Source organism: Penicillium psychrosexuale, assembly GCF_028828465.1.
Source record: "Penicillium psychrosexuale strain IBT 29551 chromosome Unknown utg000003l, whole genome shotgun sequence".
NCBI lineage: Eukaryota > Fungi > Ascomycota > Eurotiomycetes > Eurotiales > Aspergillaceae > Penicillium > Penicillium psychrosexuale.
In genome coordinates this window covers 4,722,160-4,737,103 of record NW_026643188.1, presented here as the reverse complement: position 1 = coordinate 4,737,103, position 14,944 = coordinate 4,722,160, and the positions used below count along the sequence as shown (strand labels likewise).

The 14,944-nt window shown below is 49.8% G+C and overlaps 6 protein-coding genes across 6 annotated transcripts; 2 read left to right on the top strand and 4 right to left on the bottom strand.

Moving 5' to 3' along the window:
- Positions 1–31: 31 nt before the first annotated feature.
- N7518_005642 (mitochondrial 37S ribosomal protein mS45) lies at positions 32–1,409 on the bottom strand (the record flags this gene model as incomplete). The annotated part of the gene is made up of 2 exons (XM_057186569.1): positions 32–715; positions 927–1,409. The coding sequence occupies 2 exons, from the start codon at positions 1,407–1,409 to the stop codon at positions 32–34; spliced, it is 1,167 nt and encodes a 388-aa protein (XP_057043339.1).
- A 1,442-nt stretch (positions 1,410–2,851) lies between these two features.
- Positions 2,852–4,654, bottom strand: N7518_005641 (uncharacterized protein; the record flags this gene model as incomplete). Its single annotated transcript, XM_057186568.1, has 1 exon — positions 2,852–4,654. One exon carries the CDS (start codon positions 4,652–4,654, stop codon positions 2,852–2,854), a length of 1,803 nt encoding a protein of 600 aa, XP_057043338.1.
- A 1,749-nt stretch (positions 4,655–6,403) lies between these two features.
- Positions 6,404–7,003, bottom strand: N7518_005640 (mitochondrial 37S ribosomal protein bS16m; the record flags this gene model as incomplete). Its single annotated transcript, XM_057186567.1, has 3 exons — positions 6,404–6,448; positions 6,596–6,788; positions 6,927–7,003. The coding sequence occupies 3 exons, from the start codon at positions 7,001–7,003 to the stop codon at positions 6,404–6,406; spliced, it is 315 nt and encodes a 104-aa protein (XP_057043337.1).
- A 321-nt stretch (positions 7,004–7,324) lies between these two features.
- On the top strand, positions 7,325–8,268 carry N7518_005639 (NADHX epimerase; the record flags this gene model as incomplete). Its single annotated transcript, XM_057186566.1, has 5 exons — positions 7,325–7,336; positions 7,387–7,495; positions 7,551–7,616; positions 7,673–7,767; positions 7,837–8,268. The coding sequence occupies 5 exons, from the start codon at positions 7,325–7,327 to the stop codon at positions 8,266–8,268; spliced, it is 714 nt and encodes a 237-aa protein (XP_057043336.1).
- Positions 8,269–8,427: 159 nt separating this feature from the next.
- N7518_005638 (WD repeat PLAP family protein) lies at positions 8,428–10,918 on the bottom strand (the record flags this gene model as incomplete). Its single annotated transcript, XM_057186565.1, has 3 exons — positions 8,428–10,283; positions 10,337–10,790; positions 10,871–10,918. 3 exons carry the CDS (start codon positions 10,916–10,918, stop codon positions 8,428–8,430), a joined length of 2,358 nt encoding a protein of 785 aa, XP_057043335.1.
- Positions 10,919–12,613: 1,695 nt separating this feature from the next.
- Positions 12,614–13,756, top strand: N7518_005637 (putative phosphatidylserine decarboxylase; the record flags this gene model as incomplete). Its single annotated transcript, XM_057186564.1, has 3 exons — positions 12,614–12,854; positions 12,944–13,502; positions 13,552–13,756. The coding sequence occupies 3 exons, from the start codon at positions 12,614–12,616 to the stop codon at positions 13,754–13,756; spliced, it is 1,005 nt and encodes a 334-aa protein (XP_057043334.1).
- Positions 13,757–14,944: the final 1,188 nt, after the last annotated feature.

Genomic DNA, 14,944 nt, shown 5'->3' with positions numbered 1-14,944 from the left:
GAAACGACCCTTAGAAGAACCATCTCATAAATCAAGCCTCCACACGGGTAGGGATCTTGATTTCGCCGCGTGTGCGGTCACGGTGAGGCACACCATACCGACGACCAACAGCCTTCGAACCACGGCCATCAGCGCCAGTGGTCTCCGGAGTGTAGATAGTATCCTTGATACGGTAGTCGAAGCGCGAGTCCTCGGGAGAGACAACAGTCAGCTTCTTCTCGCGGCGAGCCTGCAAGCGCTCACGACGCTCCTTCTCAATTGCGTCCTGGCGCTTGAGTCTCTTAGACTGCTTTTCTGAAACGGCGAGACGCTCGTTGGGATGCGCGAGGCGGTCGCGCTCCAGAGCAACCATGTGAGGGTGAGGAATGCGCACGTCAGCAGGCTGCAGGATTTGGCGAGCGTTGGCGCCCTTGCCGACCCAGGCGATGGAGTTGGGGTCCTCGATGATCTTTTCGGCCAGGTCGGAGGGGTGGGAAATTTCCGCGGCCTCGGAGTGCTCCATTGCTGGGGCGCCGGAGAAGACGCGACCCGCCTCGACACGGGTGAAAGAGCGGGATTCGGGAACTGGGTAGAAGATTTGGGAACCTGTCAAGGGATGGGCGGGGAGGTCGTTGATGGGTTCATGGTATTCTTGACGCTCGCCTTGCTGGGCGAGGGGTGTAGTGGGGACCATCTCGTGGATGGCCCGGGCATATGGCAGTGCTAGGGGTTTACCCTGATTGAGATTCGTCAGTTCTCAAGCGACCAAATAAAAGGTGATAGGAATCCAAAATGTAAGGTAACACAGTTCAGTTCAAAAAGTAAGGTTTAACCATGTGGGTGTCTTCAAGACTAATCGATTTTTTGTGACTCATCATATGCGTGGAGGGTCGAAGCAGAGTCCGAAAGCAAAGGGGAAGGAACAGCAGAAGGGAAAATGGTCTTACCTGCGCGCGTTGTCTCTTCTCCAATTCTACCAACCTTACGACAGCAGCAATACGCTTCATATCAATTCCAAGATGTACGCTGACAGCGCGAAGACTCATCTTCTGTTCAACAACGCGGTGATAGACCTCATCCCGTAGCTCCTCACTGAGGATAGGCTCGCTGATGAAACTTGAATTGTTGGGGAACGGACGGGAGGCATCTGAAGAAGATTCGGGGCCTCGCTGTTTTAACCGAGTAAGATAGTTGGTTTCGCCAGGAACGTGATGCTTGAAAACGGCTCCTTCAGTGTTGAGCCATTCGAACATTTGCCGACGAAGCTTGGTCTGTGCCTGTGGTGCTGCCGTGGCAGAAAATTGGCGCGAAAGGCATTGTGATGATGAAGAGGATAATGAAGGAATGGAAGAGAGTGAGGATGAGGAGGTAGCTGTGAGGTAGGGAAGAAGAGTGTTGGACACACTCCGGCTCTGCATCCGGGGTGGCATCTTGGAGGATATGATGGGGAAATGGGAGGGAAACTTTGATGTCGAACTGAATGGAAGACGCTGGATAATAATAATCAAGGAGTTCCAGCTGCCATTGACCCTTTTGCAGCAACAATTGAGGATGGGAGATTGTCGGGTTGGAGCGGGAAGTGTAGGTGTCTAGGGGAAGAAACTTCTCTCGGTAGTGTCATCACGTGACCTATCCCCACTGTATATGTACAGAAGTAAACATCTTCTCATACTGTACGGAGTATACTGGGACACCTGAGTATATGTATCTATCTAATCTTACGGTGGAAGCCTTCCAAGGTCGACTTCACAGGTATGAAATATATGAAAAGTGGCCAAAGGAGATCAAAAGTCCATGATAGCTCTTACAGACCTTAAACGTTATTATAAATGGATTGATGGATTCATTCTCCAGATTAACTGGAACCAGTTCATTGTATCAAGTACAGATCGAAGCAAATGTATCGGTATCATATCCCCGAGCAAGACGGGATAAGAAGAAAACAAAAAAAAATAGACACGCCTCGCTTCCATTCTTCTCCTGGAAAATCAGAGTAAGCAAGACCCAAAGCAAAACGAGTGGCAATGCAAGCAAAATGTAGAGGAGCTGTCGAGCAAATGCATGGACCGGACGCCTTTGTCTCCACCGAAACAGGAAGAATATGGCAGAGAAATAAAACCAACGCGAACGCCTGGGACAATATGTGGTCGAGGTGAGCCGATGTCATGTCCTTTCGCGCTCATGCCATTTGAGTAGAGAGATATTAGAAGAGAAGCTAAAGAAAGCCACATAAGACCCTTCCTTCGTACTTGCATAGAAATAAACACGCATTGCAATAGATAAAGCAAGTAAATCAGCAAAATCCTTTCCGATCCACGCAGACGATGCATCGAGAAAGATCCAGGGGATAGATGTAACAAACAGGGGGAATCACGGAATAAAGTAGATAATGGCTCGTATAGATCCTGGGTAGGCATACAGCAAACACGCATTAGTGTGCATTGCCTATCGAAGCAGGGTAACGAGCGAGATAAACGAGAATAAAAGCAAGAAATCAAGAGGGTATGAAGGTGTGAACAAAACGCAATGGCCGACAGAAACTAACATGCGCTCTCGAGCGCCTCGCGCCGACCAGATAAGAATACAAGTTTGGCAATGACCTGAAATGCAATCCTCCCAATGAAACGAATTAACAAAAAAAAGGAATGTGAGAGCGCCCAGGTTCCCATGCAACAGAAAGACGAAAGCCAAGAAAAGCACTGGCAGAAAAGAAGGGCAAAAAAACAGAAAGCAAATCCGAAACAGTACTCCCGAGAGTTATGCAGCCGCCGAATGCTGATCTAGCTCACGAAACGAAGATCCCCAAATGCGCCAGATATCCCAGTTCGTTCAAACATGCCGGGCATTATCTTAATATAACGCTTGGATGGGCTTAGCGACCCATCATGTAGTCAGGGTAAAAGGAATTATAGCCGTTCAGGTTCGGTGTCGGATTGTTGCCGCCGGAATTAGGAGGGGGCGGCGGCGACATCATCATGGAATTGGCTCCGTTTCGGATTCCCAGGCCCGAGTTCGGGTTGTATGAGGTATTGCCCATCAGTTGAGCATGCGGATTGACAGGGTTGTGCATGGAGGTCCCATTGCGCATCGGAGGCGCAGGCATGGGCATGCCAAGACCAGGGGGTGCTGCCAGTCCGGGAGGAGGGCCGTTGACGGCCGAGAACATGTTGTTATGAATTCCACTCAAGCTGCTGCCTCCATGGACTGCGCCCTGCCCGGAGGGCGAGTTGGATGAGTTCATGCTGCCGGGTTGACCAGAGCGCACACCCAACGGATTCTTTGAGAAGCTGAGACGGATGCCAGTCTTGACACTGTTTGACAGCTTGTAGCCGTACAGCTCATTGAGTGCTTTGCTTGCCATGGCGACCTCGTCGAATTCCACAAAGCACATGGGTCCGTTCTGCTTGTTTCGGAAACAGAGTCGTTTGTACCCGCGTTGTTTGGAGAAAAGGGCCTTGAGTTCTTCCTCGGAGGTGTCTGGCGGCAAGTTGCCCACGTACAAAGTGTTGCAAGGAGGATTCAGGTCATTCGGATTCGCAGCGGGCAAGCTGTGGCGTGGGGTGTGCTGAGCGTTGTATGGGTAACCATGGCCTTGGTTCGGGTATCCAGATGTGGGTGTTCCACCGCCCATGCGTTGCGCGCCACCCCCAGGGTAGTTCTGCAAAGGTGGCGAGGACATGTTGGTTGATAGGGACATATTGGCAAAGCGATTGGTCGGGATTTGAGGGTTGGTGGCCCGGCGCCCAGCGGAGATATTGTTGGAATGGCCGTTCTCCGCATAGCCCACCGGATCCTTGAGCAGCTCGCCCGTCTCCTCGTCCGGGTCCTCATCGATCATAGACTTTCCAGTTATGCGTGGAAGGTTATCAATGCCATTTCCGATCGGAGATTGTGGGGAGAAAAGGCTATGCATGCGCGATTCGGAGGTCGGAGGAAGTCCTTCGCCAATAGCCTGATTGGGGTTGGCGTTGGATAGCCTCTCCAAACTTTGGAAAGTGCCGTTGAAGCGCGAGGATTGGCGCGCCAGAGGACCGTTCGAGGCACCCATTAACGCACGAGTGGCGGTGTGATCGATGGTGTTACGGCGGGTGTTGGACAAATTCGCGCCCATCGGACCGGGGTACATCTCGACGACCATGTTGGCGTCGTTTTTGGAGTTCGGCTTGCCATCGAGGAGTGATCTGGCCTCTTCGGCGGCTGGCAAAGTAATGAATCGCGCGACCGCAGTCAAGAACCCGTCATCCTCGGGCAGGTCCAAGGTGACGAAGTCGGCGTCGACAAAGTCTTTGGCGAAGAGAAGCATGCTGCGCAGGGCTTCGCGGCTCGTATTTCGCGGCAGTTTGCGCATGAGAATGGCGCCTCCGTTTCCGCGATTTAGGCCATTTAGACCCTGGAGGTTGCGATCGTTATCGCCCAAGCGCATATTGGTATCGAATGAAGCTGTTGTACCGATAGGGGAGAAAGGGTATGAGAAAGATGGATTCATAGATGAAGGCGGTTGCGACGCATTCGGACTGTACACGTCGGTCGACATCGCATGCTGAGCCGTCAAAGGCACCTGCGAAGAAGGGAGTGACTGCTGTGGGGGCGAACCGGATGACACGGACTCTGTGAGCTGCGTAGTTCCAAAAGAGCCGGGACTCGTACGAGTGGACTGGCTAGAGCTGCCGCTCATCCCTCCACGAGATTTAAAAAAATTGTATTTTTTTTTCTTTCGCCTTTTCTAGGTTTCGCGATCACACAGGGGGAAGATAGTCCTAATGAAGAAAAAAGGAGTCGCAGGATTGGGACAGTCGGAGGTCGGGGCAGTGATCGGTAATGCGACAAGATACCGTACACCAAGCGCGATGCAACGACAGAAATGAAGGAAGGCGAAGGCGATTAGCGATTCGATCGAAAGTCGAGTGCACTCGAATGGTGTCTCATCGGATTTGCGACAGGTATGAGCGCTTTGAAAACGATTGAGATAAAGATGGAAATTGACACGAATGGTAAGATGGATGCAGGGAAAAGGGTTGAAAGGAGGGGATGAAGGAGAGTGCAGGGGAGGGGAAGAAAAGAGTCCGGAACGGTCGAGTGCCAGTCCACCAGTGCCAGATCCATGGATCTGCCCTTCACGACGCGACTCAATGGGGAACCGGTATGTGACCAGAGGGGTACATGAGGTTCTATGCAGATCTGCCTGTGAACACATGTACTCCCAGGTAGATGACAGTACCTGGTCACGCTCTTTACACAATCTGGACTCAATTTTACGCCGTCTTACACCTTTGGCCCTAGAAACCGACCGCATGCAGACACTGGCCCAGTGCGTGCCCCGAGGTGACCGGTGGTGACTGTTGGAATGCCCCGGTTTTTGTTTCTTTTCTTTCTTTTCTTTTTCTGTTCTCTGAAGATCGGTGGATCATGAATATATCGCTGAGCACCGGCCATGCAAGTACAGTGCCTATGCGGCTTGCCGTACCCCGGCTCTGCACGCGATGGGGCTCTATGAAATGAGACACACATATACTAGGTGCATGTTTATTGAATGTAGACTCGGATAGGTAACCCTAAGCTAGTACCAAGTCAATACAATACCGATTATTGGAACCTTGGATACTGTATATCTACTTCAACCAGCCCAGATTACAATGGCCAACGGCTTGATATCGACTACCTCATACGACATATCACCACATACATCACATATCCCACCTATTTTATAATAATAAAAGTCACCGCATACGTTGTACGCCCATGGAATCTAAAAAGTCAAAACCTGGTGATCCTCCAGGGTCATCGACCAATTGCCACGGGCCCAACCCCGGCAACAGATGGGATTGGCTGCGACAGGGAAATGACTCGGGCTTATCGAGCGGCCGGTGGTTCATTTGGTTGGGCCGTGGAGAGAAGCCGCTGTTTAGGGGCTTTACTAGCACCTACTTCTTCACAACGTGCCTGAACTGGTCATAGGCGCGTCAAATGTTTTGACTTTCAAGTTTACTGACAAATACGATCGGGTCCCAAGGGTATTATCCGATCCATTTAAGATTTACCTCGTCGAGTGTGGTTTAGTAGCATCTATATACCTCATGACTCAACAATATATGAGCAGTTTATGGAAAGTATGCTGGTAAGGTATAGGCTACCTCGGTACGAAGTATGTGTCGCCTAGAGACAATTCAGGTCATATCAGTAGATATTCATGCGGCTCATCTACCGCGTAGACTCAGAGCAGTCAGGCTGCCACTTAATATACAGAGGTTCTCACAAGGCAACCCAATAACGCCAAAAATGCCAGCAAAATCAGGAAAGAATAAAGAAACACTGCGCGACTTCCGATAGTACCACGTCTTGAGGTTCCCGGCGTCCGAATACACAAAGAATGTCGGAGGGGCTCTGGAAAGCCAAAGGTCAAGCAGCCAGTATCAAAGAGTCGGAATCAAGCTTTGTGAAAGGTAGTAGGTTTGGGCGCAACAAGGCCAGCCTAAAATAGGTTCAGGTTAGAAAGCAGTCCGTATAATAACAACGTAATCCCCGTCCATGTGATCTGCTTAAAACGCAGGCCCGACAATAGCCGTCCAGATCCTTGATTCCCAGAACTCTCACGGATAAAACAAACAAGGGTGCTCACCATGCTCATCAGTTTCCAGACGGGATCACTAGGCTGCGCACCAACACCGAGCCAGTACTTGGCGCGTGACCGGTCGAGGGCAATCTCCTTATATGGACGGGCTTCGGTATTCTCATCGTACAAGTTCGTGGGACGTTTCGGGATGGGGTTGTAGGTGCCGATGACTTCGAGGGGCTTGGCGCCGCGGGCAGAGCTGAAGATGATAGGGTCAATTTCAGTTCATCTTGAATATGTGCACAATTGAAGCACTCCTCAGCCTGACAATATCGGTGTTTGGCGTTGGAGGCCGGGCGTATCGGGGGTATCCATTCACGGGGGAGAAACCACATACCGGGCTTGCGCAACGACGATGTTGAAGAAGGGGTTGTGCTTGTTGCCAAAGCGGGCGAGTCGAATCCGGAGAACCATCTTGGCGGGTGCGTTATGCTGTTTCAATTGGGAGAGCGCAAGACTGTTCTTTTGATGATCCCGTCTGCCCTCCGCAAAAGTTCTAGGCCGGAATTATTGTTGATCCGATGGAGCCAAATATGGATTAGCGCCCATATGATGTATGATGTAATGACGTGAGGACCCTCAGTAGATCTAGTCTGAGCTGGCTATCATTTTGATTTACACATTTTCTGTCAATTGCTCATTTAGTCGAAAGACTATATCTAAAGTACTTACATGATCCGGTCTACATTCGCCCGTATACCTCCCTCCATTCGTCGCTACAGTAAACCAGCAATAATGTCGTTGAAGGTATAGTTGTCTGATATTAGCTCCATCTCAAAACCTAACAATGTCCCTAGGCAATCTCAGCCAAAGATGCCGCGTCACTTGACAAAGACCTCATGGAGGTCGGCGGCTGGTCTCTGGACCAGTTGATGGAGCTAGCAGGCCTCTCTGTCGCGGAAGCCGGTCAGAACCATCAATCTTGAACATGTAGTCAGGCCATACTGATACAAGCAACTAGTATGGAGAGTCCACCCGCCAAGCGCAGGCAAGAAAGTACTAGTCGTCTGCGGACCAGGTAACAATGGTGAGAAGCAACTCCAACCTTGCCATTCGAGCAACAGCACTCTAACAAATCACCAGGCGGAGATGGTCTCGTAGCAACTCGCCACCTAGCCCAATTTGGCTACACCCCGTCGCTGTACTACCCAAAGCAGGGCAAAAAGGAGCTTTACGAAGTACGCAATCCCAAATCAGAAGGACCGTAGAAGCCAAAAAAAAAAAGAAGCAAATCTAACCCAAGCCAGCGCCTCAAAACCCAACTGCATAACCTCTCAGTCCCCTTCGTTGACGACTTCGAACCAGCCCTGAAGACGGCAGACTTCCTAGTCGACGCCATCTTCGGCTTCTCCTTCGGCGGACCATTGCGTGATCCATTCGACAAAATCGTCTCGCAAATCGAGTCCGCCAACGTCCAGGTGCTGAGTGTCGATGCGCCCAGCTCATGGGATATCCAGACCGGACCGCCAAAGGAAGGACCCGGTGCGAAGTTCATGCCGCATGCGTTGATCAGTCTGTCTGCGCCCAAGCCGTGCGTGGCGTTTTATCGGGGCAGACATTTCATCGGTGGTAGGTTTTTGACGAAGAACATTACTGATAAGTATGGGCTTGATTTGCCTAAGTATCAGGGCGTTGATCAGGTTTTGGAGATTGGGGTAGATACGGAGGGGAGATTGTAAAGGAGTAGTTGATTCAAAAAGAAGGGAACATCTATGATTTATCTACGTGAAGTGGAAGATGAGGATATGAATGGCCTTTGTTGGGAATCGCGTTGTCGTCGTTAGGAAGGAATGCATCTCTAATCTGTGCATACCGAATAAAAAAATTAGCACGCACTCTTAGAGAGCCTCCCGGATCTCGCTAATAATGCCCTTGATGCGCGGCTCCTTTCCAGGACCAGAGGCCGAGGCTCTCGCAAGAACACCTTTAACCTCGTAGACCTCCGTAGCAGCGCTCCTAACCTCCTCTCCAAGCGCTGTCACCAGTGTGCCGAGCGCGACTAGTGCTCGGTAAACCGCCTCTGAGTCCTTCTCTCCAGAAATGATCTGAGTTAGTTCCTCTAGGAGGACCAGACCTCGTTCTGCGGATTCTGGAGATTGGTCTCTACCTTCGGAGGTAAGATAAACTGCAAAGTTGATGTAGAGTGTTGTGATGGCGATTGTAAGGTTGCGGTTCGGTGAGTGTCCGCTGCTAGCCAAAGCAGTCTTCACTCCTGCCAGGATCTGATCAAATGAGCTCATGGCCAGATCACGGCCGGCAGTCGTCTCGAATAGGTTAGCAAATGTCCGCATTGCGAGCATTGCATTGTTGACGTTAAGAGGAGGTTCAAAAACACCGCTGGATATCACACCCGACACGACATTTTCGTCTTTGTACTCAGCGGATGCTGTAAATGGCGCAGCCGCCGCGAGTAGACGAAGAATATCTAGGCCGGGGAGTCGATTGGCGGCAGGCCAGGTTGTAACGATCTTCAGAATCAATGGCACTCCAGATTCAACCTCGGGTGAAAGTTGAAGTTGTTTGGAAGATTCGAGCTGGCCGCACAAGGAGACAACCGTTTCCACCTCTGAGGGGCTCAAAGCCACGTCCTTTGACCCATCAGACACGAGTTGCGCGTTCAATTCCTGAAGCTTCTTCGTGATAACTTTGAGGTTTGCCGAGCGGATGGAGAGATAGATCTTCTGAGGGAGCACCTTAGGGCGCGACTCGGGGGCAGGTGGCCGAGACTCTTCAGCCGCTGCGGCGTCTCCAGGACGGTAACGTCGGTCTGAGCCCCAAGGATCAGAGCCTGCGGGTTCCTGAGACTGCCCAATAGTGGCACCTTGAGTATTCTGAGTGATAAAGTTGGCAACCTGGTCCAGATAGGTCATAGGGAGTTCATTATCTCCAATAAACTTGGTGGCAGCCTCATATGGATTCTGCGAGGCATTGTATGGTAGTTTCAGCGGAGGCTTTCCATCCTCTATGTCAACATCGAAGACGTAGTCGTAATCCTGACCATGATATTCGGTCTTCCGACCACTGCTTCCAGCCGAGTCCACTACCATACCGATGGCAATCCATTCCTGTGTTGCTGATGACCAGGTGTGGGCGCTCACGGTACCACCAGGCTCTCGGATCATCTGGACCTGACCTTCCTTGGTTCCGGACTTTTCTTTCAAAAATTCCGGACCAGGTAGCTCCTCTTTATTAATCTTACCCACTTGCTGCTCTGGGATAGCCGACTCCTTGACGGCCTGGTCAAACTGATGTATGGCCTCCGGGGCTGCATGACGGTCAGGGCTTCTGCTGAAAACACGAGCAATGCGGTCGCTAGCACCAGTGACGATATCACCGGTCTCACTGCAAGCTGCGACACTCCACACTGAGATTGCGGGATGGGTTATTGTCTGCACACATTGGGTCCCGTTCCAAATCTTCACGGTGCGATCTTCACTGGAGCTCACCAGCTCGCCAGACGGGAGCGCAGCAAGGGAGTAGATAAAGCTTTCATGACCATGCAGAGAGGCGACAAGTTGACCCTGCAGTGTGTAAAGACGAATGATTCCATCATTGCTGGCCGAGGCAAAGTGAGCCCCTGTAGGGTTCGAGGCAGGAAGCTTGCACAAGGCCCGGACGACATCGTTGGAGTTCTGTACGCTTCCAAGTAGGGTTCCCGAGGTATTGAACATCCGAATCATTTTGTCAGCGCACCCTGCGGTGATGTTAGCATGTCAGACTTGTTAGGGCGGCATGAAGCTAGCATACCCGTGATTATTGTGTTCTCGTCATAGGCCAGCACGGCCCAGACGCTTGCCTCATGCCCCTCCAGTACGACATCACACTCCCATTTGCCGACCTTCCATAGACGGGCCGTGGAATCCCAGCTGCCACTAACAACCCATTTGCCATCCGGAGACACATCTAGAGAACAGACATTGTGGCCGTGACCTAGGAGCATAGCATCTGCATTATCTTCTGCACTCTTACTAGGCTGCCTGGCTTCAATTATTGCGTCTTTTCCAGCCGAAAGTACAAGGCCCTCTGGGAACTCGGGTGTGGGGGGAATGTAGGCTAAGCTGTTGATGAAAGCGCCGCCATGTGCAGCGATGGTATAGTCGTATGCGGGAGGTGAAGTGGAGACGAGCTTCCAGAGCCGAACTGTTGCATCACGAGAGGCCGAAAGGACGACATTTGGATTTGGGAAGACCACAGCGCGAACCTAGATTAGGCCAAAATAATGTGAGTAATTGGAGGTGCGGTCAATGGCGTCGGTACAGACGCCGGGACCAGGAGCCTTACATCATCGCCGTGGCCCTCCAAAGTTGCGGAGAGCTTGAAGTCAGGCATACATAAAACTTTGAGGGAAGAAATCGTGAAGAAAGAAGAATCCAAAGAAGAAATAATTCAAGGGTATCACCGCAGAATTAACGATCAATCAAGCTCCCCTGGATGTTGTTGTCCTTTAGTCGTTCCGGGGGATCGCCCCGCCGAAGCATCAATGGTCATATCACGTGGGCGGTAACGCCATTTGGGGAACCTGCTAGAACACGAGGTCTAGGTAAGGACATGCTCAGGTGACTCATTCATCTATCATATCATACTAGTGAATCCGTTGGCAAGCTTGGAATCATCTACAACATAGTGGACAGTCATCTCTCCTCCAGTTGGAAGGTTCTAATCTAAGTATTACATCAATATAGAAGATGCACAAACCCCATTTTGGTTCCTTTCCTCGTTATGGAACAACAAACAAACATTTCAACTTGATCAACATTCGAATGTAACTGCAATGAAAGGACGGTGAGAAGTCAAAGATATCCCCGTCTCGCCCCATAGGAATCAACACATGAGATTATTTGGCCTCCCATCATATTCTTGCCCATCATTTACTTATAAGGAGCAGAGCTATCACCTACCCATGATTGTCTATCATATTACTATACAGATGGTTGATATATGCTTATTTATTGTGTGCTTGCCTGCTTGGTCCTTGCCTGCTCATATAACGATCTAGATCGTTGCCATCCAGCCTGCCATCGATATACTAAACTAGGGTAAGACTATACTCTATAAGTACACTATTGTAAGACCCTTAGGCGCAGTTGCCTAAGGATACTTTGGGAAAATGGTGGATCGGGAAATAGAGATAGCAGTATACAAGGGTGGTTGTATGTGAACTAATAGCTGCCTCTCCAGAGAAGCAGCTGTAGACAATGGCCCTGAGCGTATCGTACGGAACTGCGAATTTCCGTGTCACATTCACTTCGACGCGGAAACACGTTGTGTAAGATTATTTGGTTGTTAAAAATATTATTTTTTTTTTAGCTAACAGAATATCCAGGTCAACTCTGTTGGCGAAATTCTATGCCATCTCTGCCACCATCCAAAGTGTGCTAGCAACCTGGTTACCAAAAAAAGCAAGCCATCTAAGACCTCGAGGCTTAGAAGATCGACATTTCGATACCCCTATAGCGAGCTACTCAATCCCCAATATCCTCTTCGAATAAGACGGACCTCAGCATCAAAACTGATGGAGGGGAACAAACACATGTACAATCAAAAAAAAAATCCTGGTAAGTTTGCAGAGGCCGAGAGAAAGAACGTAGAGGAGACTGGGCAGACGCCTATCGGGCCTGGGGGTCATCAACAAACTTTTTGATTGCTTTATCAGCTACGTTGAAGGTGGAAATTGAGAAGAAGCCCGGTTGCAGCTTATGTGAATATGTGGGGGGTATGTGACTTTATGGAAGTGTGGCGGTCAATTCCCTAGGAGTAATTATCCTGAATTTCGGATAATATGAGTCTACCCACGGTGTCATCCAAAACCTGCGTTCGGCAATACCTGTGACGTGAATGACCTACTAATGACGCAAGCACGTTCGAGGGTGTTCAAGCATATAATTTCCCCTGTCGTTTCACCATCATAATCACGTTTGTGGCCACCCGATTTGGTATTTTAAAACTTCTTGCCAAACTTGTTGCAGTAAAAAATCGGGGGAATTTACCTGGTATAGCGCAACATTGATTTCTCTGTTACCCAGGATGCTAGGTATAGCGAGCTCTATTCACCGGTTTCTAAATGCTGCCCTCCATTTCTTGAAGCTAGTACAAAACCGTGAAGTGGGCTGGCTAACAGTCGACCGGAAGACTGGAACATACAGACGCGAACAGCAGACAATATGGAAGAAGTTCAAGCTCCTGCTGTTGTTTAATCCGATAATGGAATGGATTGACCAGACCCATCTTCTGCGCCTTTGGACGCATGAGAAAAACGTCGCTGCAGGTGAGTGCATGACCTTTATATTCATTCAGAATAACTGGATCTTCCTTATCCGCAAGGTTTCAACAAAATGCTTATGCTACTCACTTTAGGACGCCGAGAGGGCAAATCGAAGTCCCATTGGCAAATTAAAGGCTTCATTGAATTCTATGGAATCGACATGTCTGAATTCGAGCCCTCTGATCCCGAGAGCTACCCTACATTCGAAGATTTCTTTACTCGGAAGCATAGTCAGAATGCGAGGCCCATATACGCCGAAACGGAGCCATCCAAAGCTGTCGTTGCGGCCGACTCCCGAGTGGTCGTATATCCGACTGTTGAGAAGGCCAAGGCATTGTGGGTGAAAGGCAGCGACTTTACGATCGCAAACTTGATTTTAGATGATCAACTTGCAGACACATGGGATAATGGTGCTGTTGCAAGTTTTCGCCTTAGCCCGCAAGACTACCATCGGTACCATTCGCCTGTTGAGGGGAAAGTGAAATGGTACAAACACATTCGGGGGGATTACTTCCAGGTCGACCCGGTGGCTTTGCATAGTTCGGTTAATATTTTGACCGAGAATGCAAGATCTTGCCTCTGCATTGAAAGTGAGGTCTTCGGCAATGTTCTTTTTGTAGCAATTGGGGCTACAGATGTAGGGACAGTGAAGTAAGTTTTACAACACTAGGATGCTTTTTCAGGAACTGATTGATGATAGGATCCACGATGAATTACAAACGAACGGTTATCATGTCAGAAAGGGTGAGGAGATTGGCCTATTTCAGTTCGGCGGCTCAAGTATATTGGTAGCATTTTCAAAAGGGCGTATTCAATTTGACCCGGACCTAGAAAGGCTCAGCTGTCAGCAGATCATGACTGACGTTCAAGTTGGTGATAGCCTAGGCCAAGTGTGTAGGCACTGAGTATCAGCTTCACGCAGAGCTTGGGGCATCTTTAGAGCTATCACATCAATATATATACCGTTTTGTGCGCCGACGATATCATTCAGGACAGTTTTTAACGTAGAATCGCCCTAAAAGCCTGTAGAGTGGCCTTCAACAATACTAACCGCCACTCCACAAAACCTCAATATCATATTATATAATTGAGTTATAGTGAAGACTCTCCAGGTCGCTTAATGCCGCAAATGAACGGTACAAGTAAACCGCCATGTATTATACAGATAGACTGGCGCACGGCAACGGCCCAGCGCTTCTCGTGAAAACGAGCCTCGATGAAATTCTGACCCCGAAGATGGAGCTTCACGTTTGGGCAAACGTTGTCTAGGATTCCGCCGGTCTGGAGCGGAAATGAACATCGCTGGGTGCATAATTGTGCGTCATGGCGTTTAGAATGGTTGTTTTGGCCTTTCGCAGCCTCGGTTTGACGAGCCGCTCGTTACGCGGAAGGGGAAGATGTGACCTGGTTGAAGCCTCGTTTGTGCCCCATGGCTTGATTCGACCCGTTGTTGAAATTTCTGGTAAAGGCGGCAATGGATACTTGGGGATAATGGGCGGGTCGGGAAATAGAGATAGCAATATACAATGGAGGTTGTATGTGAACTAATAGCTGCCTCTCCAGAGAAGCAGCCGTAGACAATGGAGGTTTTCTGGTCACATGACCGACCCATGGGGCTGCACAGTCCAAAGTCTGGGGCCCCACAGAAATCAGGTCATGTGGGCCCCCTAAGACCTCACGTTGGTCACGCGGTCAATGCTCACGTTGATGCCCCCCTAGTTTAGGCTTATATAAATGCTGTTTGGTCTGGAAATGTAGTTACGGTATCTTTGATTAGATCATCCCGTTTTGGTACGAAATAGTCATGCGGTATGTTTACAAGTCCCCACGCACCACACAATGGTGCCTCATGCTTTAGGCATCAGCCTCCGCAGTACAGGCCCATATCTTGTATCAAGTTATGGACTGCTTCTTCATCAACCATCATACAAGTTTCCGTGATGTCAACTGCAGTTCCACAGTTAAATACGCCCAACAAGCAGTTTCCTGAGTGAAGTACATTTTTCCTGACGTATTGTGAGATGTAATATGGTGACTCGTGTGTAAACCTTGCCACAACACCATACATATGGGCACCGCGGGGAGTACTGAGA